Consider the following 21,331-nt stretch of genomic DNA (forward strand, 5'->3'; position numbering starts at 1 on the left):
AAAGAGGCGGCTCAGGAAAAGTCAAACGTTGAAATTTAATACGAGTTTTTATCTTTTAAATAGAAAAATATATAAATAGTATAGTCAGCAATGGGTACTGAAAGAGGAAAAGGAAAAGAAGAAGAAATTAATAAATTAATTAATTAATTTTCTATGGTCAAATAAAGTAAGTAGTGAGAGGAAATTTCCTAGCTAGTAGTAGTAGTAATGTGTCCTATACTACACGGGTCATCATGATCAAACTCCTACTAACATTCATTTAAGATGTTTTTTTAATATTAAATACTAATAATGTTCATATATGAAAGAGAATGATAACTATATAGTTTTAATTCTCTTGCTGTACTAATATTATATCAAGTTATTCTAAATTCTACGTGTTTCTTTTTTTTTTCTTCTTATTTATTGTAGTTCTTTAGTAGTAAGGATTAAAATAAGGCGGCTAAATTAAAATCCACTCATTGAAGTTAATTAAAATAATGAAAATTCGTTGGCGGCAAAAATAATGGAAAAATAAAAATTAATTAAATATTAGTAAAAAAATACACGAGAAGACCATTTCAAGTAATTGATATTTTGGGGTTAATTTAGAATCTTGACCACTGACTAGTACGGCTTAATTTTCATACTTGCAAATTTGCAATTTAATTTGAAAATGGAAAGACATGAACACTGTTTGAAAAATTAAAAACCACACAAATATTGTGACATCCATTTGGTGACAAGATTATGGCTTTGATTTTTTATTAACATTTATTGTTTTCTTTTGGTTTAGGAGCAAAAATATGGTTAAAAAGTTGGAATTTAACGTGTGTAGTACTTTATTTTGAGTCTTCATTTCCCATATAATGGCAACTAGAAAAATGAGAACATTGACATAGGGAGTTCTAGATGGATCAAAAAAGTGAAATAAGGATTTTGTCAACAAAATTGATCACTTCTTCTTTGCGTTGAAAGGAACTATGGACCAAATAAGTATTGGACTTTTCGATAGATTTGTTTTTTTGGTGAAAACACAAACTGGTTAACTTTTTTTTTTTAGAAAAGTTGCTCAACTTCTAGATAGATAGTTGTGCTTAATTAGCAGATACTTTATTTATTTTAAATGGTTTAAATTAAAACCTTTTTGTTTTTATTTTTGAGAAAACTCTTTTTATGATTAACATTTAATTTGATAGAAAATATTTTTTATATTATTAATTAATCATAATTAATATATTATTAAAATCTTTTATCATAATCAATTCGAATGTCATGCACGTGAATAATTGTAATATACTTATGTCGTACAAAAATTTACATTGACTATGACAATTAAACTTTTATCATTAACAATATTATCAATTATAAAAATAAAATTATCGACAACCAAAATCAACTATAGAATTTATGTTAATTTAAATATGTTTTAAAATAAATTAATATTATTAGTAAAACATTTTGTCATTAATAATTGATTAGAGCTTCTTTTACGTCTAATTAATTAGAATTTGGATACTAAGATAAAGCAGCTTACTTAATTTTTTTATTGAATAAATATTGATCATATAAAGTTAAAAAAACATTTGTCATATCAACACTTAATATTAAACTTATGGAAAGTTATATAAGCACTTTACGGATTAATTGAACTTATCGAATATAAACACATTGGTAAGCTATCACGAATATTCTTTTCACAAGCTATTATGAATAGTTTATTAGATCATAACAAAACAAAAATAGTTTATTAACAATAGTTGGAGATCTTGACTTCAAATTAATTTAAGTTAAAATTATTTTTTATTTAATTTCAATCAAACTTTAAATTATTTAGTCTAATTCTTTTGAGAATTGGAGAGTTAAAATCAAATAAATTTATAATATGTTTTCTTCATAAAAGTTAACAGAAGCCTATAAACATATCTTATATCATAATATACTCTGACAAATTGTTAAATCTAACTAAATTATTTACAAAGTCAATCTAAATGCAGGCATCTTTTGTTTAATTAAACCTTATAAGAATCACACAATTTTGTTTTTGCATTAGAAAAAACATGTCATTTACTGCTGTTAATTTATATATTTATAATTAGTATTTTTAATATAATTTATTGAGAATAATTAGTACATTTGGATAGTCAATTCTGGTTTCAATTGAAAGCAACATCATTGTTTTTTAATTAAATAAATACAGCTAATCCAGATACAATATATTATAATATACGTTTGATTGAGATCTATAAATAACACAATCATGTCACACCAAGTGGCGTATTATTTAATTTCTTTGTCCAATAAAAAAATTGCACTTGTTTCTGGATGGGAGAAAAGCACCAACAATGTGGAGGATTTTGGTTTGATAGTGTTACAAATTGGTCAAAGTCTTTACTTACCCGCTAACATAGAAAAAAAAAATTATTTTATTTATCTCTCAGTCTTTTTTGATAGATATTGTTAGTTTTAAATTTCAAAAAAAATAATTTATATCATCAATTAAATAATTTGAGATAAAAATCTCATATTCAAAGTATTTTTGGTGTATTTTTTTAATTGATAAGAGTACATTTCAAGTTTCATACTTCCACCTTATATATACTTGAGACTTTTTTATTTTTCAATTCACAACAACACTAATTTTCATTAATATCATCATTATTTACAACGATTTTTTATTAATATCATTATCATTTTCAACAGATATTTATTTGAACATTGTACTATTTGTCACCTTCACATCCAAGTTCGAAGAACTATTTAAAAATCAAAATCAACTATTCAATTCAATAAATTCGAATCAAATAAAAATAAAACTTCAAAACCTTAATTAATTTAATTAAACATATAAATTAAAAAATAATTATGGAATATAATTAATCGACATTTATGTATCCAATAAATCTCTGTAAAAATTAATCACAACTAAACAACAATATTACTTATTACCTATATATAAAAGAGTTATAAAAAAAATATTTTGACAAAAAAATTGGAGAAAGAAAAATAGCCACCCATGTCTCATAGTAAAGCAGCCTATATCCATAATATATGTTAAGGCAAGGTGTACATTTTATCGTTTAGTACTTTCTGTCCCACATGATTTAATGGAATTAAATCAATAAACAAATTGATGCATGATTCCAATCCAAATTTTTTAGTCATTTTCGGTGGCTTGACCATGTTCAATTATTTATCACAAAAAGACTTTATAGCCCTCTATGTTTTTCTTCTAGACAACATACTTTATTTCTTTTTTATTTTTTATAGTTAAAATTTAATAATTCACCACCTGTCAAAACAAAAACAATAACTCATACCTTATCAAAGATATAAATAAAAGGGTGCACTACTTTTTATTACTATTTAAAAATTATTGCATGTGATCATTGTAAGGATCAACCGTTATGAATTCAATGATTCAATATTTTAAACGAGAGACTACATTATTGATTCGTGAAAAACATTTAACAATTCTTATCTAGACACCACAAGAGGAAAACATTATTGCAACTTCTTTTAACTTTTTTCAAGTCTCGATAGGATCAAATATGTTTTATATTTCTTTCGTTTTAAATATATATAAAAGCTAAAATGTATAATAATCATATTTTGACTTTTATTTATATCTAAGATTTGTAGTTTATATTTTATATAATTTTATAAATAAATATACCTAAAAATGTCTTATCTCTCCCACATATTATTCATTTTGTCTTATATATATATAATATAATAGATAAATACTAACAAGAATTTTTGGACACATGTTAAGTATTTAAAAAAATTAAGATGTATATATTCAATACGTTAAAAATTTAAAAAAGATTATTTGAGTTGATTGCTCAAAAAGGGACCTTCTCTTAATTCAAACCAACATTAGTCCTATGCATATTTTTAAATTTAATTTTTCTTTCTTTTCCTTTTTTTGTTTACACTAGTGATCTATATATATACACCAACGTTAACATGAAAACTTCTATTTTATTGTGAAGACTTTTACAGAAATAGCAAAGATGAGAGAGCAAATAGCAATGTGAACCCAACAACTACACATTGAACAATTCCTACAAAATATTCTCTATAACCAAAGTATCTTCTAACAAACTCCTTCACTGTCTCTTTGTAATTGTGATGCAGCTAGTCCATATACAATTGAAGCAACATGTTGTTTTTATGCTATATCTACATTTCATCATGCCATAAGTCAAAGGTGAAATATAGATACCAAAAGAAGTTGGATTCATAGCATTCAAAATCTGATCATACCATTTACCTATGACACCATATACTATAGCTTGGGCAACAACATCTTTATCATGTTTTTTCTTTGTTTTTTTTTTAAATTGTTTGATTTAGTTAGATTTAGAGTTATTTAAATGAATTACTTTTTATTCTTTAAATCAATTAGGTGTTCATGCATTTGATTTATTTATTTATTATAACAATACAATTTTTGTAGTTTTATTTTATTTTATATATTTAATTAAACAAGTTCATCGCCTTGAAGTTGACATATAACTATATAAATTTTGGAGTTGTTGATGTATAATCTAATTATAAAAAGCCTAAAAATTTCACTTTTGTTAAGTTGATTTTGTTTGACATTAGGACTAGTACGATGAAGAATAAATTTTAAAATTGCTTAATTTTCGTGTAATAATCAAAGTTATTCTTAAACATTGAGAACTTGATAAAGTCGGAAAAAAAACACATGTTATTGAAAAATCAACTTAAGAACAGGATATTGAAAACTCAATTTGTCTCCATATGTGTAATTCTTTCTTTATCAATATTTCTATTTCATTGAATATAAGTAGCTAAATTCCTTAAAGTATTACATCTTCTTGAATTAGTTAAGTAACCAAATTCTTTTTTGGCTGAGCTAATAAACTTATCACTCAAAAATTATAATTTTTTTTGGATAAAAAAGATTTTGAGTTAAGAGATTGTCCTAAACTCAATTATATATTAGAGAATTTGAGATCGTGATAATGTAGAGGAGAGGTTTAAATCCTAGTTGCTTTTTATTATGGTTAATTAAACATTTGTAATTCATTTTTATTATTAAAATCATGTAAACTTAATTGTCTTTATTTTCTAAGTTAACTTTTTTACACGAATAAAATCATTACAATTTTTTTAAAAATAATTTTTTCACTGTGATTTAGTACATTTGTGTGATTGTTATTATGTAGCTTTATTACAACCTAAGAAGAAGGTGTATTTTTGTTTGTTTTAATCATTCGATTAAAAAAAAAATCTTAATAATTTAGAGTTCAACCAAAAGTAACTAAAAATTAGTAACAAAATTGTATTAAATTAGATTAATAGGCTTACAAAAATAAAACTATAGCAGCAAATAATAATGCTTAGTAAAGGTTAAATTTCTAGTTTGGTAAAAACCAAACAAACAAAGGAAGCAGGGGTTCTCATGAGAAATTCAATGGGCCAAGCTTAGGCCCACTTGCTACAAGCCCACAAACAACATGGTTCATGATTCAAGCAATCATTAACTTTTATGCAACTATACAAGCAATGACCCCATTAATTATCATCAAAGAACAACTATGTAGTAGTGGACAAAACATTACTCTTTTGAGAGGTAAAAGGGACTTTTTGGGTAGTGGCCCCAATTTACTGTTATTTCGATATCTTTCTATTTTTAAAATTTCAATAATATATAATCTAAAACCTCATCCACAACAATTGAAACCAATCTCTCTTTTTGTTTCTTTTTTAAAAACATCTCAAATTCAAGGACACATTGGTCCTACAAAAACTTGTATAGCAGCCGGATGATATGTACTCCAAAAAATCCTAAAGTGTTATTTTGATGTCAAAATATATAATTGTCCTTAATTATAAATCACCTCTCAATTTAGTAAATATATTTATTCAAACATACCTCTTATTAATTACATTGTTCTATCTTAAAAGATAAAAAATCAAATTAAATATATTTATATACAAATAATATTTTAGAAACATAACATATAAAATAGACCAATTAAATTCACTTTCTATTTTATTTTATATAATAAACATAAAAAACATAAATAAAAACAAAAGAAATATTTTCATCTTTATCTTTCTTTAATTTTTTTATGTTTTATAATTTACACGCATTTCCAAAATACCCACAAAAACTAGTGGTGACTGGTAAGTCATATTTGACTTCAATTTTTTTTTTTTTTTTTGACTTATTGACATCAAAATCTCGATTTAAAAAAAAACATTTACTATAGTTTCATACTATTACTCTCTCCTATGTAACCGTTACCCAAGTAAGACATGGAATAATTAATATTACGTGTAACACTCAATTCTGAATTTATTATTATTATTATTATTTCTGTTGAAAAAGTTATGCGAATTCGACCGTTGAGTTCTTTATCAACAAAACAAAAAGACACGCTCTCACCATTTACTGCGAACACTTGAAACTCAACAACTATGGCGGAAGATTATGGTTTCACATCCGATGAAATTGTCGTCAACGACAACCTTGGTTACCCTAAAGCCTATGCTAAAATCTGTCGTGACCGTGGTTTCACTCCATATACACATGCTCCTCCCTTCACTTTTCTCCCTTATGCTTTGAACGAACACGAGGTACCCCATTTTGAAATTTTCTGTTTTTTCTTTCGTTTCATATTAATAATTGAAACTCTGAGGTAAATAAAGTTCTGGGTCGTTGATTTTTTTAACTGGGTTGGATTTGTTAATTTTTCATTCAGGTTGAAAGAGTAAGTTTTTTTGATGAGATGTTTCCAATAATTGATCCAAAAGCTAAGCCAACAACGAAAGCTAAAATCTTTGTTGGTATTTTGTGGAAGCAACTCAGCCATCTTGGGTATGTAATTAATCTTAGTTTAGAAATATTAATTTCAATTTTTTATTTATTTCTATTTTTGTTTGAAATATCAGGAATGCTGGTTTTGATCCTGCGGTGATTCGAGTAGATGGCTATGGTAATGTATTGTATTATCATGCGGACTCAGCTTCTCCTCTTGCTTGGGATTTTGATCATTGGTTTCCTTGTTCAAGTAATTAAGTCCTTTCTCTCAATTTCTTGTTACTCTTTGAATTAGAATGTGTAGAATTCACTTGGAGTCAAATTGAATAAACCAACGCAATTATGGAAGAACAGAATAGAAATTGAATTAGAGGTGTCTGGTGTCTGACACATATCACATGATGATGTGACACCGACACATGTAATTACATTCAATCAGTCTGGTTGTGTCTCTGTATGTGTTGGTGCGTAGCTTTTATGAATGTGTATCTATAGGTTTTCTAAAAGTAAAGAAGGTTGAAATTTATTATGAATTTATGATTAAGCTACAAACTAGGCCATGGTGTGATTTTGATTATTTGGGATGATAATGTAGGGGGAGGCTTAACTGTTCTGAGCAATCTAAGGATATTACAACGACAAGTTTGCAAGAGAAAGAAACATAAACTTGAATTCCTAGTGCCATGGTGGGATTTCCAATTGGGTATATCTGTCAATCAGTTTTTGTCAATCTTTGCTTCCTCAAACTCAGACTTCAGGTATGTTTTTTCATTCAATAGACTTGTTGTAGGTTTCTCAATTTTTCTTCATAAACATCAAGTGGTAAAGGTGGTGTTATTTGTGCTTTTGTAAATGATAGGCATAGAGGCTTTTCATTTTTGTTCTCTGAAGGAGAAAATCATGAATTGCATGATTCACAAGCAGTGGATTCTCATTCTTTTCCACAACACTTTTTTGGTTTGAAAGAAGAAGTAGGACTTGCTCCTGCTGCAATTGTTGAATCTCGAAGGGAACCTTACGATGTATTAGCTTTAAGACAACTTGATCACAATAAGAAGACAAGGCCTATGTCTCCTGCAATAGGTTAGTGACAGTGCATGAATATGATCAATCATATACCAATCTTAATTTTGAAGATTGAAAAATTAGAAATTGATGTTATGTCTTAATCTTTTTCAGTGGCTGCAAGAAAAACAAAAGGCAGTGTGTTGAAAGAAAATGAAGATCCAGGTTTTGTTAAGAACCCTTACCAAGCCATTGTCATGGCTAGAGATTCCTTAAAGCAAAGAGAAGAAGCTACAAAAATGCAGGCTGAAATACACAAGTTAGATAATGAAGTGAGTGAAATGAAACTCAAGAATGAAGAAGAAAAAGTTGTTATTCAAGACCTCGAATATGCGCTCATAAAACGTAAGAGGAAGGCAGAAAAATGCAGACGGTTGGCGGAAGCACAATCTTCTTACAGGACCATGCTAGAGAAGATGATTAGAGACACCATGCACCAGTAAGCCTCAGTAACCAAACTTGAAGTGAATACTTTTCTTTATATGTATATATGACAAAACATTATGATGTCATTTGATCCATGTAGCATACCCTTCTCATTGTGATAAGATTTGGTTGTTGTTGTTGATATTGATATTTTCTTGGACCAAATCAAAGGTTATTTATAAAAGTAACTGTATTATTTTGGTGCAGGAGTGTGATTTATAAGGAACAGGTAAGATTAAACCAGGCTGCAAGTAATGCATTAATGGCTAGACTTGAAGCTCAAAGAGCAATTTGTGATGGTGCTGAGAAAGAGCTTCATAAGAAATATAAACTAAAAGATGACATAGAGAAACAAATTAGACCTGAATGGGAGCAAGGAAGGAAAAGGTTCAGAATTGACGATTCCGTTTTTGAAGATGAGAAAGAAAGTAGTAAAAATGTTCTTTATTTGCCTAGGCCAAGAACACCTTTTCACAAGGAGCTTAGAGTTTTGTTGGAGGAAGAACAAAAGGCATCTGAAGCTGGGTTATCTGCAAATGAAGAGGAACTGAAAATTGCAGCTAATAATAATGACACAGAAGAGAAGCTCGAGGAGAATACAAATACCAAATCATTGGTTGCATTGGATGAAGAAAAGTCAATTGAGCACAGGCTTCAGAAGCTAGAAATCAGTGAAGGAAAGAGAACCGTTGGCATTTCGTTCCGGGGTATTCATGAGACAGAAGTCGAGGAAGACGAAGAAACCAGGAACCAGCGAGGCAAAGGGAATGTTGAAAAATGGCTTCAAATGCTTTTAGAGGAGAGTCAAGGTGAAGCAAATTATCCACGAGAAACAAATGAAAGTGCTTCTGGTATGACTGAAGATATAATTAAACAGCTGAATCAGAAGTTTCCACAAAAGGAGTTGAAAACCTCACAAGTTTCAGATAAAGTAGAGAATGATGTTAATGAATATAAAAATTACTCTGCAGAAGCTTGTGTAGAAGAAACAGATGGTAGTTTTGAAGGGATGGCAAAAAGAAAAGAAGAAAAAAAGTTATCAAAAAGACTTTTTAGATCAGAGAGTGCAAAGGTCTTGAGGCGAATTCCTTCGTCTCCATCTTTGTTTCAAGGGATGAAATCATCCATCAAGACTATCAAGAAAGCAGTGAAACTATGAACATCTGAAGCTCAAAGCAATGCATATTGGACTTGTACTTTTTATGTTAATTGACCCTTTATTACAATTTGATTGATGCTAGATGAATAAGTGAGTGAAAACTTTTCATGATAAAAAAGAGAGAAATATTAGTGTGCAAAATATAGATAGGCTTGATTCTATTATTGTTTGATTTGTGTATAAGATTTTTCGGTTATCAAATAAGTGATAACAGCTTGTTGTTTTAGCTGCAATGCAATAATTAGGTTTCTGTTTCTGATAGTGTCCTGCTAAGCACACATACTTTTCTCTTCTGCTAGAAATTTAAAAATTCTGTCATCTGCTATAATAATTTCTTCGTTTATCATTCCCTTTATAAGAATTACAAGCAGAAAATTATCTTGGTTGTTCCTATGAAAAACAGAAAAGAATTATAAGAAGCAAATCATTTTAATGACGAATCTTTCGACTTCCTTACTAGAATTAATTCTAATCCAAAACATTGGTATGTTCACATTTTTATTGAATTTATTCCAAATACCATTGTCTCTATCTTACATTATTTCCAAAGCCTAAACTTTTAACTCGAATAAACAAACTTACGTAACAACTTAATTTATATGTTTTTATTGAAAGTAAAAAGCCTCTCTTTCATGACAGTGATTTCCCCCACTTTTGTGGAGTCCTACCTTTGGACAAACTAGCTTTCATGTCCATAGGTGTTTGCTTTCCAAATCCAAATTCGGATTCAACTTCTTGTTGTTCAACATTCTCAATCTCTCCAACACTTTTACCAAAACCAAGCTTCTTCCATTTGAAGAACCTTTTTTTCTTTTCTGCCATCTTTTCCATCTGTGCTTGCAATGCATTGCACTGACTTTGCAGCATATAAACATCTTCCTTCAGTTTCTTTATCTCCATTTGCTGTGTGTTCATTTCACGCTTCGAAAGGCATCGTGCTGGCGTGTCAAACACACCATTCACACTCGAACTCCTCAAACTACCGAAAGAGGCACTCCAATCGATGTGACGGTTAAGTTTCGTTTGTTCAGAGAAAAGAACCTGAATAACAGCTCTAACAGGTAACCTTTCATTTTGAGCTGCATGAAGTGAGGCTTCTGGTGTGAGTTTTCTGCTATCAATCAATCTACATAAACCCTTCCTTTCTTGCTTCGACACACTCGGATGTGCCTATAACAAAAATAAATAAATCCAAAGTCTCACGTTAGATCAGACATGACCTGAAAATTTATGCATTTTAATCATGAAGTGAATAGGATTGTATTATAATTAATTAACGTGTGTTAAGACTAACTACTAAGATGGCCTACTTATAAATGGTATGTGTATGTTACTTGAATTTAGAAGGAAACTACCGTGCTTTTTGGCAACAAGTAATAAATATACACTACCTATATTTCTATAGGAAGGAAAGTCCAAGCTTTGACATCTATATTAGGTAGAGTTTTCTAATACTCAAGTAATCATTAATTATGTTCCATTTCAGCAAAATAAGTACATCACATTTTCCATGCATCAGTTATCAGTATATATGTGAACAAAGGAAAAAACAAATATAGAGAAATGTTGATTGCAACTAGCTTTATGATCCATGTCCTATCTAGATTTGGACTTTTGTGGATATACATTTGTGAATCTCAGGTCTTACATAAAAATCAAACAGTTCATATTTTGAGATATTTTAACAAAAATTAGGATTTTATAACTAACACTAATCGTCATTTTATAACTGTCACCGAAGAGATTTGAACTTTGTTCCTAGAGGTTACAAAGTCAAACTTTTACTATTAAATTGACACTTTGTAAACATATTTTAAGATATTTTGTAATGTGTATTTGGTGAAGTTAGAATAAGAGACGTCAAGTTGACATCTCTTGAACATGTGACTTTCTGACTTCAGGGAATCCAAGTCCTACTATCGTGTGTATTGGAGAATCTCATCCAACCAAACTAGAAACATTTTCTAGGATATCCAGAATGACTCCTCGTCGTTGGCATTTTATTGCTTTGTTTACCTTTTGTAAATAGTTGTTGTTCTAACATATAAGATCCCCAAATAACAACAAAGAATTATATAACTCTAAAAATCAAGCAATTTAATGTGAAACTAAAAAGATGAATGAAAAGAAAACATACTTTAAGATAAGTGTCAATGGCTCTATACAAACAATCATCAGTAGGTCTTGCATGAGAAGGAAGAGAAGCAGCAAGTGTAACAAATTGAGACAAACTCAAATTAGCATCCAAAGCAACCTCAGCAAGGTAAGAATCAACCAACTTAGCAACTTTAACCAAAGCAGCAGTAGTTATACCTCCTTCATGATCCAAACATACAAACCTCTTAACCAACCTAATAACAAGTTCAACATCCAAAAGGGTCCCACAAGTATGACTAAAAGAAGGTATCATGAGTTCTTTCAATGAAGCTTGATCTAACTGCCAAGAAATTCTGTTTTCAAGGTCAGTTTTGTAATTTGACTCAACAGAAACCATGTTGGCTGTTCTTAGTAGACGAAGTAGGAAGTTGCATGGAATGGAATCTTTGTCTTGTGGTGGTGGAAGAACACTAACTAAGGTTTCAATGAAGAACCTTTTCTTTAACCATGATGTTGTAACAGTTTCAGGTTTTGTTGTTGTTGTTTGTTCAAGATGAGGGAGCCATTTGGAAGCATAGTGAGTGATGATGGAAGAAAGTATGTCAGAACGAACACCTTTTTGTTTGATGTTTGAAAGAGTGTATAAGTTACATCAACATTAACCATGTTGGCTGTTCTTAAAAGCCTAAGAAGAAAGTTACATGGTATTGAATCTTTTTCTGGTGGTAGAACATTAACTAAGGTTTCAACAAAGAACCTTTTTTTCATCCATGAAGCTGTTACACTCTCAGGTGATGATTCTTCAAATTGTGTTAGACCCTTTTCAGTTGATAAGTCAGGGAGCCATTTTGATGCATAGTGTGTGATGATTGAACCGATTAAGTCGGCTCGGACGCCTTTTGCTTTGATTCCTGATAAAGTTTTTACAAAGTAGTCCATGTCTAAGATGCATGCATCATCAAACCAACAATGTTCTAAGGATAATTTTTGGTTTGGACTTGTTTGTGATGATTCTTCAGAACATTGTTTCTTCATTTTGGTGTGTTAAGTGCAGGGGAAATTCTCTTCTATGTTGTCTCTTTTGTTTCGTTGGCACTTGGAAGTTGTATGTATAATCCTATTTATATAATATTTTCATATGATGTATGCTATGTTAAATTTCTCTGTCCTTTAACTAAATGGTTGAACTAAAGTTTTTAACATCTTTCGGTTAATCATAAGTCAGATTCAGACAATCTAACGGAAACAATCGTTAATCAGATTTTATTTATCTGTATTCTGATCAAAATTAAAATAAATACGCATTCATACAACCTCAAAACAGATTATTCAAAATCAGATGATGCAAATTTACAATAGTATAAACGTTACAAAAAATATATATATATATCTCCTGAAGGAACATATTTAGTCACACAAAAAGTTGAAAATTTACCAAACTAAATCTCATTCAATTATTTTTAATTTGATTTGTTAATGAAACGACCATATAGATTCTTTGATCTTACGAAGTCTTTTAATTTGGTATAATGTATTCAATAATGTTTAACGGTATTAATCTCTATCAAATAATCTATTGGACACATAAAATAGATTCTCTTCTCCCAATCTTATTTTTCTTTTTCACATTCTAACCACTTGTTTAATGTAATTGAATCTTTACCACTCTAACAAAATTATTAAACGTTTGCAATTGATGAATTGATGAATGTCGTGACCTAATTGTGTCTCATCCCTTTAGTGTGTTTACTTTCTTTTTGTTTTTTTCCATAGAGTGTGTACATTCTATTAAGAGTAAATAGATAAGAAAGAAAGAAAAAAATAGGAAGAAATAAGAGATTTTAACTTAAATTATCGATAGTTGAATGACATATTATTTATAAATGAGTTTGACTATATTTTAAATTCAATACTATCAAATTTTTAAATTTTATCTTTTGTGTTTATTTTGAAATGATATTTTTTGTTATGATTTTAATTAAAATTAAAATTAAAATTAAATTTTTAATTTTAATTATAGAAACAATTTATTTAATTATTAAAGTCAAAATTAAATAAATAAATATATTAAAATTTTAATTTAATCAACTTTAATAAATACTATAATAATATTCAGGTAGACAAATTAAATAAAATTATTAATCAAAATATTTATAATACTGCCGTACACACTTTTTTTTTATATATAGTACCATAAAACTTATATAATAAATATGGTTATTATGTGTATGGTGAGTAGTTTCCATCACAAAAGCTACTTAACAATAAAGAAATGTTTTGTTGGTATGTGAAAAATATATCGAAGTAGAATTTTGATTTGACTTATTACATACGGTAAGGTGACTAAATATTAACCATTAAACTATATATCAACGATCATGATTAATCATCTCTATTTTATACTTTTTAATTCCATTCATTCAAACTTTGAAGTTAGTTTCAAATATTTTTTAGTACAAGGTCAGCGTACATGTAGGATATATATATAGATCTTAGTGTGTCAATAATTAGAAATTACTACCTTATAAAGTACAACTAAAATATGAATTTCAATATTTGAAGCCTTCTAGGTGATATTTGAGGAAAAAGTTGTTGAGAAAGAAATAGGACCACCTATGATACAGAGCAAATTGCTCATATCCTTTGATGCAGCATTGTGAACACCTTCAAAATTGAAAGTGACTCATTTGTTTTCTCTCTATATATTGTGTATTTGCGTGAAGGATTAGGTATTGTTATATATCAAGGAATCCAATAGGGATAATAAACTAACATTAATTGGACCTTCTTTGCTTTTTTCTTAATAATGTCATACCCCATTTTCATTTGTTGTTTTCGAGGCAAATATTTGTGCCTCTGATTATGATGGACCCACTTCAGATTTATTTATTGGATTCACTGTTAGCCAAGTACTATTATTTTTCCAACGGTTACATTCAAAATGAATTGCAACCCCATAATACTGAAATGTTTTACTAGTATCCCTATAACAATGCTAGTATGGTAGAGTTATCCAAATTACGGTAAATAAAATCTTAAATTTTCTTATAAAGTAAAAATTTCTCTTTTATTTGATTATTTATTATTCTTTAATTTCGTGGTTGCAAAAATAATGGGCAGAATAACAACTCATAGTAATTAGTAAACATTCAACATAAATTAGAAACAAAATTTACAAAATAAGTTTATTATAGAATAAACTCATTTATCTATAGAAACTAAAAAGAATTGATTATAAGTTATAACAGGACTAGGAAAAACAGAAAAACAAACTTATTGTATAAGCAGATATTTACCTACAATAAGTAGTTTCATTTCATCTTAACACTTGTTTCATAGTGGTGCTTATTCTTTCTATCTCTAGTAATTTTACATAAAGAATTGGAAACTAAAATTTAAATATTTTGAGTATTTGAAGGTTGAGATGAACTAGTTGAGTAATCACCTTCTTCTGGATTTAAAGGTGCAACAAGAGAACCATTTCCATCTTCATTCTCAGCCACCACTGGTATATTAATGGTGGCGGCTCTTTCCATCACTTTCTCGAGTTCTTCTTCGCGGCGCAATGCAGTAAATTGTGTGTCAAGGGACTTGGCTGCTGATAACCAAGCAAGAACAATCACTAGAAGTACACCTCCTAGATATGGAGTTGAATTAGCTAGTGAACCAAAAGTTAGGATCATGAACTGTTGAATTAGAGCACCACCAGATTTCCCTAATGGATTGCACACAACATCAATGGCTGCTTTTCCCTTTACCTATACAAATAAATTTAGCAGATAATTTTATCTTTTGACGTAGAAATAGTTTTTACAAAACACTTATATGATAAATATTTATGCTATAATGTTTAATTAAATTGTTTATTAAAACGGGACAAAAATCATATGAGTTATGATATTTTGACAACAAAATGGTTGTTAATAGAGTTCAACTATGTGGCTAATTATGTTGTATAGATGGTTAATGAATATATCAGATGATAAAACTCATTAACCATTCACTAAATGTATTTAACTAAGAATGTGAATGTAATTAATCATAATTTTCAAGTGTTCAATTACATGTAGATTTTTAACACCTAGAAATTGTGGTTTACCACATTTTAATTCATGGTTAATTATATTCAGTGGATGGTTCATGAGCTTTGACACTTGTTATATCCATTAATCATCCACCGAACGTAATTAAACATGTATTTAAATTGTGTTAACCAACTATTTTGTTGTTGATTTTTATGTCAATTTTATTTGTAGAAATATGATATCTCCATCATATAATAGTACTAAATGTGACCTTTAAATAATTATTAATCTTCATTCATATATGATAAAATTTCATTGAAAGTTTCATGTTATAAATATGATAAAGTTGCATAGAAGAGTCCAAACCTTGGTATCTTCATCCAAGGGTATGTAGGCCATTTCTTTGCATGGATCAAATAAACTATACTTAGCACTCTTGCTGAATATGTTTTGCATGGCACCAACATACACAGCAGCTAGCAATGGAGTCAATCCAAGCTTTCCAATAACAGGCGCGAGCGGATCGCCGAACAATATGAGAGAAAAGAAACCAACTCCGGTCATAAGCAGGACGCTAGGCGTGATCTTGGCAGCTACTCCCCATCCATATTTGTCAAATATAAATTGGCTTACAAGCATCATCGTGAAGGTAGCGATTCCAGTCGCAGTTGAGAAGTCACCCATAAAGGATGAATACTCATTTGGGCTAGGAAACTGCATAATATGCAGAAGTGTGTGAGGAAGAAAAAAAAAAAGCAGAACAATATGATCAGTAAGAAAACCAAAAGTGAAAAGACTTATATATATAGTACTTGAGCTTTGAGCTTTGATTTCCATGTAACTTCAACAAGATTAATGCTTATTCCATATGCAACCACTAAAGTGGCAAGATCTCTTATATATCTTGAAGACATCAAGAACTTCAAGCTCTCTATTGTTCCCATTTTCGGCTTCTCCTGCAAGAATGCATAACAACATAAAATGTCAGCCATTTCAAATATTATCATAAAGTATATAGTTTTTTAGAATTTTCATTTTCAGTTATCTAAGCAACTCAATCAGTAGATTCAATAATGAAACAAAAAAAGATAAGCAGTGTAAACCATGGAATCAACATGTCAGTAGTGTATCTGTTTTCCAAAAGACTTTTACCTTTTTCTTCTTGCTATGAGCGGGGAGAGGAACGTAATTGTTCACCCACCAATACAGAAGGCAGATAACAAGTCCCATACCAACAACAATGCTCATCATTGCTTTAAGAGAGATAGCCCAACCATCAACTCCGGGACCTAAAGTTTTCCTCAGATTGGAAAAGTATTTGACTGTCCGGCCGGAGAATACAAGAGCTACATTGGCTCCAAGTCCAAACAGTGGATAGGACCGCTTTGCTTCATCAACGGTAGTTATCTGCAAGGGAAAAAATATCAGAATTCTCCTTCATAATGAGCTAGTTCAGATAAACGCTCAACAAGTACTTACAAAAAAAGAAATATCAAAAGAACATTCCAATAACTATCAACTTTTTAAACAAATAGTTTCTCATATAAGTTCGAAATTATGTTGTCCTCCCTTGTTCGTATCCTCGATGAACAACTTGAAACCTATGAGAAGTTTTCTTACATAAAGAACAATAAGCCTATTTTAATTGAAAAGTTTTCCTAAACTAATCCAAATAGGGCCAACATCATATTCCTCTCTCTAATAGTTTTATAAAGAAAAGGAAAGGATGCAACATCTTAATCGGCTGTCGCATGATAGCATGCATCTTATCCAGTTAAGATTTAGTGTTTGTTTAATAAAAAGTAGCATATGGCAGATAATATAAGCTACTTTATATCAGATGAACTTATAACAGATAACAAATAAGATAGCAAATTGAATTTGAAGTAATGCAATACAATAGGCAATCAACATGGTGATGATGATGATGATATTAAGATGACATGTTTAGGATACAAAAATAAAAAATGATCATATGACATATTAATTACTATAAAAAAACAGAACCAATCCAAAAATGAACGAATAACAAACTAACTACCAAAACTAAAACAATGAAATTACCTGATTGGCAAGCCCCCAAAACAGGACAGAAATCACCACGCTCCCCCACAATTCAGCCATAACATAGAACAAACAAAAACTCCAAATTCTCATAATAGCAAGTGGACCAAGAAACCTAGGTCCAAGAATACTAAGAAGTTTATCAGCAAATGCCTGAGGGTGAATATAGTTACTAAGAGGATACAAAACAAACCCAAAAGCTCCAAAAAAAGCAATAAAAGGAACAATAACAGAATAAAAAAGAGCTTGCTTAGACAAAACATTAGCCAATTTTGTATACAACAACATAAACCCAATAGCCATAGGAAGATTCACCCAAGTTTTCAAAAAAGGTATAATCTCAGCACTACTTCCTCTAGCAGTGACAACAAGAACATCTTTTGTGTCTCTTAGAATTGTGTAATTGAATAAGATGCAAAAGAACATCATCCCAAGAGGTACAATCTTCTTGAGTGTGGTAACTTCAACACCTAAAAACTTTGGTTTCTCAGTTTCTAATTCATCAAAAACTTGTTTCCCATCATCATCATCATCAACAGCAGCAGCAGCTTCAGCTTTGCAGATGAATAAATTTCTGTCCTTTTGATCAAAGATATTAGCTTTTAAATTAAAACTATTGAATTTATGCAACCCATTATTAGTTAGAGAAAACCCACCAAGGGTTTTGGGATTTGGAGAGAAAAATCTTTGCTTGAAACCCTTTGGGGTGAAGAACAATTTCCATGACTCTTTGTGAGTTCAACAAAACATGAAAAGTGAGAGATAGATGAAATGGATGGAAATTGGAGAATGGAGAACAGAGTGGGAAATACAAATATCTTTGCTTTTATATGCTAAAAGAATCTCCCAAAACACTTTAAAGAGTTGACAACGACGAAAAAAAAAAAAAAAAAAAAAAAAATTCTAAATTTAAATTTTTTTAGATTTAATTGTAATTTTAGTTTTTATTTTTTATTGATTTACAAAATTGATTTTTTTATTTTAAAAGTCGACAGTTTTATTTTTTTTTTCTGATTTTTTAATTGAAAACACGAGAAGTTTTAAATAATATGATATATGATACGATAATATAAAATGATTCACATCTATGAAATTAGAATAAAACGTAATAAAAATTTAGTTTTCAGTTTTAAATTTTTTTATATTTTTAATTTAATTAATGTGATATGAATAATTGATACATCTAGATAGTTTTATATTATAAAATTATATGTCACGTTATTAAAAATATGTCAATTCTTAGTTCAAAATTATAAAAAAAATACTAAAATTGTTGACTTTTAAAATAGTTTGACTATTTTCGTGAATTGGTAATAATAAAAAAAAATTAAAATTACAATTAATTGTTTTTTTACATGGGTTGTGAATTTTGTGGGGTGTAAATTCTCAAGCTTTAATTAACTTATGGTATTTGGGAAAGTTGAGAATATAACTTTTCTTTAAAAAAAAATCATGAAATCGTTCATCGGTAGTTCAATTTCGTGTGAAAAATTTGTCAAGTTATAGATTTAAGGGTTAATCCTAAAACATTTTTAGCATGTGTTTGGCTATATGTTACATTTATTTTTTTTCACATTTTCATGAATTTTAATTGTGATATTGCTGAAGCTATAATAAAAGTGCAAAGGGGATAGAAATAACAAATCTATACAGAAAATAAGAGAAGGCCAAATTCCTAAAATATCTTCCCTTGCTCAATGACCAAATAATGTCCTTGGAGAAAAAAGAAAATCAAGAGTTGGGACTTGTGCAAAATGAAGAATTTGGATTTAATGCCTTGGGAAAACCACTCACTGTTGATCAGAATCTTCTAACCAAAATCAAATGCATCAAGCCAGATTTGATCGGAATCAATGTTCACCAACAATCACAATGTGATATATTTAGTTTAATGTTTTATTAATTAAACACAATAATTTTTTAACTAATTTTTATTTATATTTTGAAATGAATAATAAAAAATAAAATTTAATCCACAACTAATGGAATTGAATTTTTATTTAAATTGTTTTTTATTTGATTCAATTTCTTATAACTTATGAGATTAATGTAAAATATAATAAAATTAATATCTCAAGTATGTGTTTGAAAAACGGAATTTTAGGTTTGAAACTCAGGTTTTATATAAAAGTCAAAAAATTTAGTTTCACAAAACCACGTCCAATTTATATTAAAAAACAATATTATAAATTTAAAAACAAACTATAAATTTAATATTTGAGTGTATCAAAAACTGATTGATAATAGAAGTGAATACACTTTCCGGTGCGAAAAGAAAATATTATGGAGAGTTATGATTTAAATCTCAACTATGTAATCACTTTATCTCCATTTTAAAAGCACCCTCCCTCGTTCAATATACTTGGTTAGGGGTTGAAAATCACCATAACCAAAATTCAACACGAGAAAATAAAATAATACAACATTATTTGCATCTAGTACTAGTAGAGTTGTCACTCGAGTCATCCCAAAGTTCAAAGTGGTTTTGAAAAATTTCTTATTAAGAATTTATTTTTTTGAAAAAATTTCTTTAAAAAAATCTAAATCATTTCTTTTTCGAAAACCTTTTTAAATCATTTATTTCACAAAAAAAAAAAATTGTGATAGAAATTAAAAAAAAAATTCTCGAGTCAAGAAAATTTCAAAAGAAACCTAAAAAAAATATAAATTATTTTTTATCAAAAACTTTTGATAACAAATTTATTTTTTGAAAAAAAAAAATTGTTGAAATTTTTATTAAAAAATTTAAAAAAGTTAGTTCATAATCCCACTAAACCCACAAAATTTTATGGATGTTTTAGTTTTGAGGATTTTTTTTCATTTATAACTATAATTTTTTTTTATCCCTATAATATATAGATTAGAGTTAATAATTAGTAGACTTGTGAAATTGATACCTTAACTATAAACTCATAGTAATTTATTTGTGAATTGTTCACCTAGTGCTCCTCCTTGTTGGTATTCCCTTTGAAAAAGAGATTTTGTGCTACCACCTTTCATGGAACGTGAAGGAAGGGAACACAAAGCCGTGATTCCTTCAAACTAGTTAGTTGCATGTTGCTTTTATCTTCTACTAACGACCAAGACAAATACAATATTTGACTACGTTGAAAGTATGACTCTAATTTTATCTTTTTTTATTTAATTTATGTATAGTTTCAACTAAAAAAATATATATATTCTCATACAATTATATTGATATCTTAACAATTTTCACTTAAAATTTTATAAGAATATTGGTCTACGTGTTAAGTCAAATGAAATTACCTACTCGCATATTTAAAAGCGGTTTTTTATTTATCATATTGTTTCATCCAAATTTGATAATATCTACTCTTCAAAACTATCTTAAAAAACACAAATAAAAATATCATCCAAATATTGATATTTATATGATTTTATTAATCGTTCGACCGTTTCGATACGCATGCCATGTATCATGCTCCGTCTTTCTTCAAAACCAATATAATGAAGATTTCAAATTAAAATTTTCCTTAAAACGTTGTTTCAAATTCCAAAGTGGGCTTTGAAGATTTCAAGCATTGCCCAACTCAAAAAAAAGCCTCGGCCCAATCAGTAATCAATATTCATCTCTCAATTCGAAAGTTGGATTTTATACCTAACGTTTTGACTCATTCCACAATTTTGCTTATATTATTTTTACCTTCTCTCATTAAAACATTTTTACTCAATTTTTATTCAATAAATACAAAATTT

At 28.8% G+C, this 21,331-nt stretch overlaps 3 protein-coding genes across 3 annotated transcripts; 1 reads left to right on the forward strand and 2 right to left on the reverse strand.

Moving 5' to 3' along the window:
- The first annotated feature begins 6,038 nt into the window (after nt 1-6,038).
- Nucleotides 6,039-9,689, forward strand: LOC101497552 (uncharacterized). Its single transcript, XM_004486648.4, has 7 exons — nt 6,039-6,594; nt 6,720-6,835; nt 6,910-7,028; nt 7,374-7,536; nt 7,638-7,861; nt 7,958-8,282; nt 8,477-9,689. Exons 1-7 carry the CDS (start codon nt 6,436-6,438, stop codon nt 9,426-9,428), a joined length of 2,058 nt encoding a protein of 685 aa, XP_004486705.1. The 5' UTR covers nt 6,039-6,435; the 3' UTR covers nt 9,429-9,689.
- Nucleotides 9,690-9,890: 201 nt separating this feature from the next.
- LOC101497223 (root phototropism protein 3) lies at nt 9,891-12,636 on the reverse strand. The gene is made up of 3 exons (XM_004486647.4): nt 12,177-12,636; nt 11,566-11,907; nt 9,891-10,598 (listed from the first exon to the last, which is right to left on the reverse strand). Exons 1-3 carry the CDS (start codon nt 12,558-12,560, stop codon nt 10,059-10,061), a joined length of 1,266 nt encoding a protein of 421 aa, XP_004486704.1. The 5' UTR covers nt 12,561-12,636; the 3' UTR covers nt 9,891-10,058.
- Nucleotides 12,637-14,663: 2,027 nt separating this feature from the next.
- Nucleotides 14,664-18,301, reverse strand: LOC101494211 (plastidic ATP/ADP-transporter-like). The gene is made up of 5 exons (XM_004487165.4): nt 17,615-18,301; nt 16,703-16,957; nt 16,363-16,506; nt 15,917-16,264; nt 14,664-15,283 (listed from the first exon to the last, which is right to left on the reverse strand). The coding sequence occupies exons 1-5, from the start codon at nt 18,041-18,043 to the stop codon at nt 14,921-14,923; spliced, it is 1,539 nt and encodes a 512-aa protein (XP_004487222.2). The 5' UTR covers nt 18,044-18,301; the 3' UTR covers nt 14,664-14,920.
- Between the last annotated feature and the right edge of the window lie 3,030 nt (nt 18,302-21,331).

The sequence above is a fragment of the Cicer arietinum genome, chromosome 1 (genome assembly GCF_000331145.2).
Source record: "Cicer arietinum cultivar CDC Frontier isolate Library 1 chromosome 1, Cicar.CDCFrontier_v2.0, whole genome shotgun sequence".
Taxonomy (NCBI): Eukaryota; Viridiplantae; Streptophyta; class Magnoliopsida; order Fabales; family Fabaceae; genus Cicer; species Cicer arietinum.

What these genes read in the sequence shown, in the direction of transcription:
- LOC101497552 (XM_004486648.4), top strand. Translation starts at nt 6,436, where the DNA reads ATGGCGGAAGATTATGGTTTCACATCCGATGAAATTGTCGTCAACGAC. An exon ending in ATGCTTTGAACGAACACGAG is followed by an intron (nt 6,595 to 6,719) that starts GTACCCCATTTT and finishes TTTTTCATTCAG; the next exon opens with GTTGAAAGAGTAAGTTTTTT. An exon ending in TCATTGGTTTCCTTGTTCAA is followed by an intron (nt 7,029 to 7,373) that starts GTAATTAAGTCC and finishes ATGATAATGTAG; the next exon opens with GGGGAGGCTTAACTGTTCTG.
- LOC101497223 (XM_004486647.4), bottom strand. Translation starts at nt 12,560, where the DNA reads ATGAAGAAACAATGTTCTGAAGAATCATCACAAACAAGTCCAAACCAA. An exon ending in CCAACATGGTTAATGTTGAT is followed by an intron (nt 11,908 to 12,176) that starts GTAACTTATACA and finishes GTTTCTGTTGAG; the next exon opens with TCAAATTACAAAACTGACCT. An exon ending in CCATTGACACTTATCTTAAA is followed by an intron (nt 10,599 to 11,565) that starts GTATGTTTTCTT and finishes TTTTTGTTATAG; the next exon opens with GCACATCCGAGTGTGTCGAA.
- LOC101494211 (XM_004487165.4), bottom strand. Translation starts at nt 18,043, where the DNA reads ATGATGTTCTTTTGCATCTTATTCAATTACACAATTCTAAGAGACACA. An exon ending in CTCATAGCAAGAAGAAAAAG is followed by an intron (nt 16,507 to 16,702) that starts GTAAAAGTCTTT and finishes GCATTCTTGCAG; the next exon opens with GAGAAGCCGAAAATGGGAAC. An exon ending in AATCAAAGCTCAAAGCTCAA is followed by an intron (nt 16,265 to 16,362) that starts GTACTATATATA and finishes CATATTATGCAG; the next exon opens with TTTCCTAGCCCAAATGAGTA.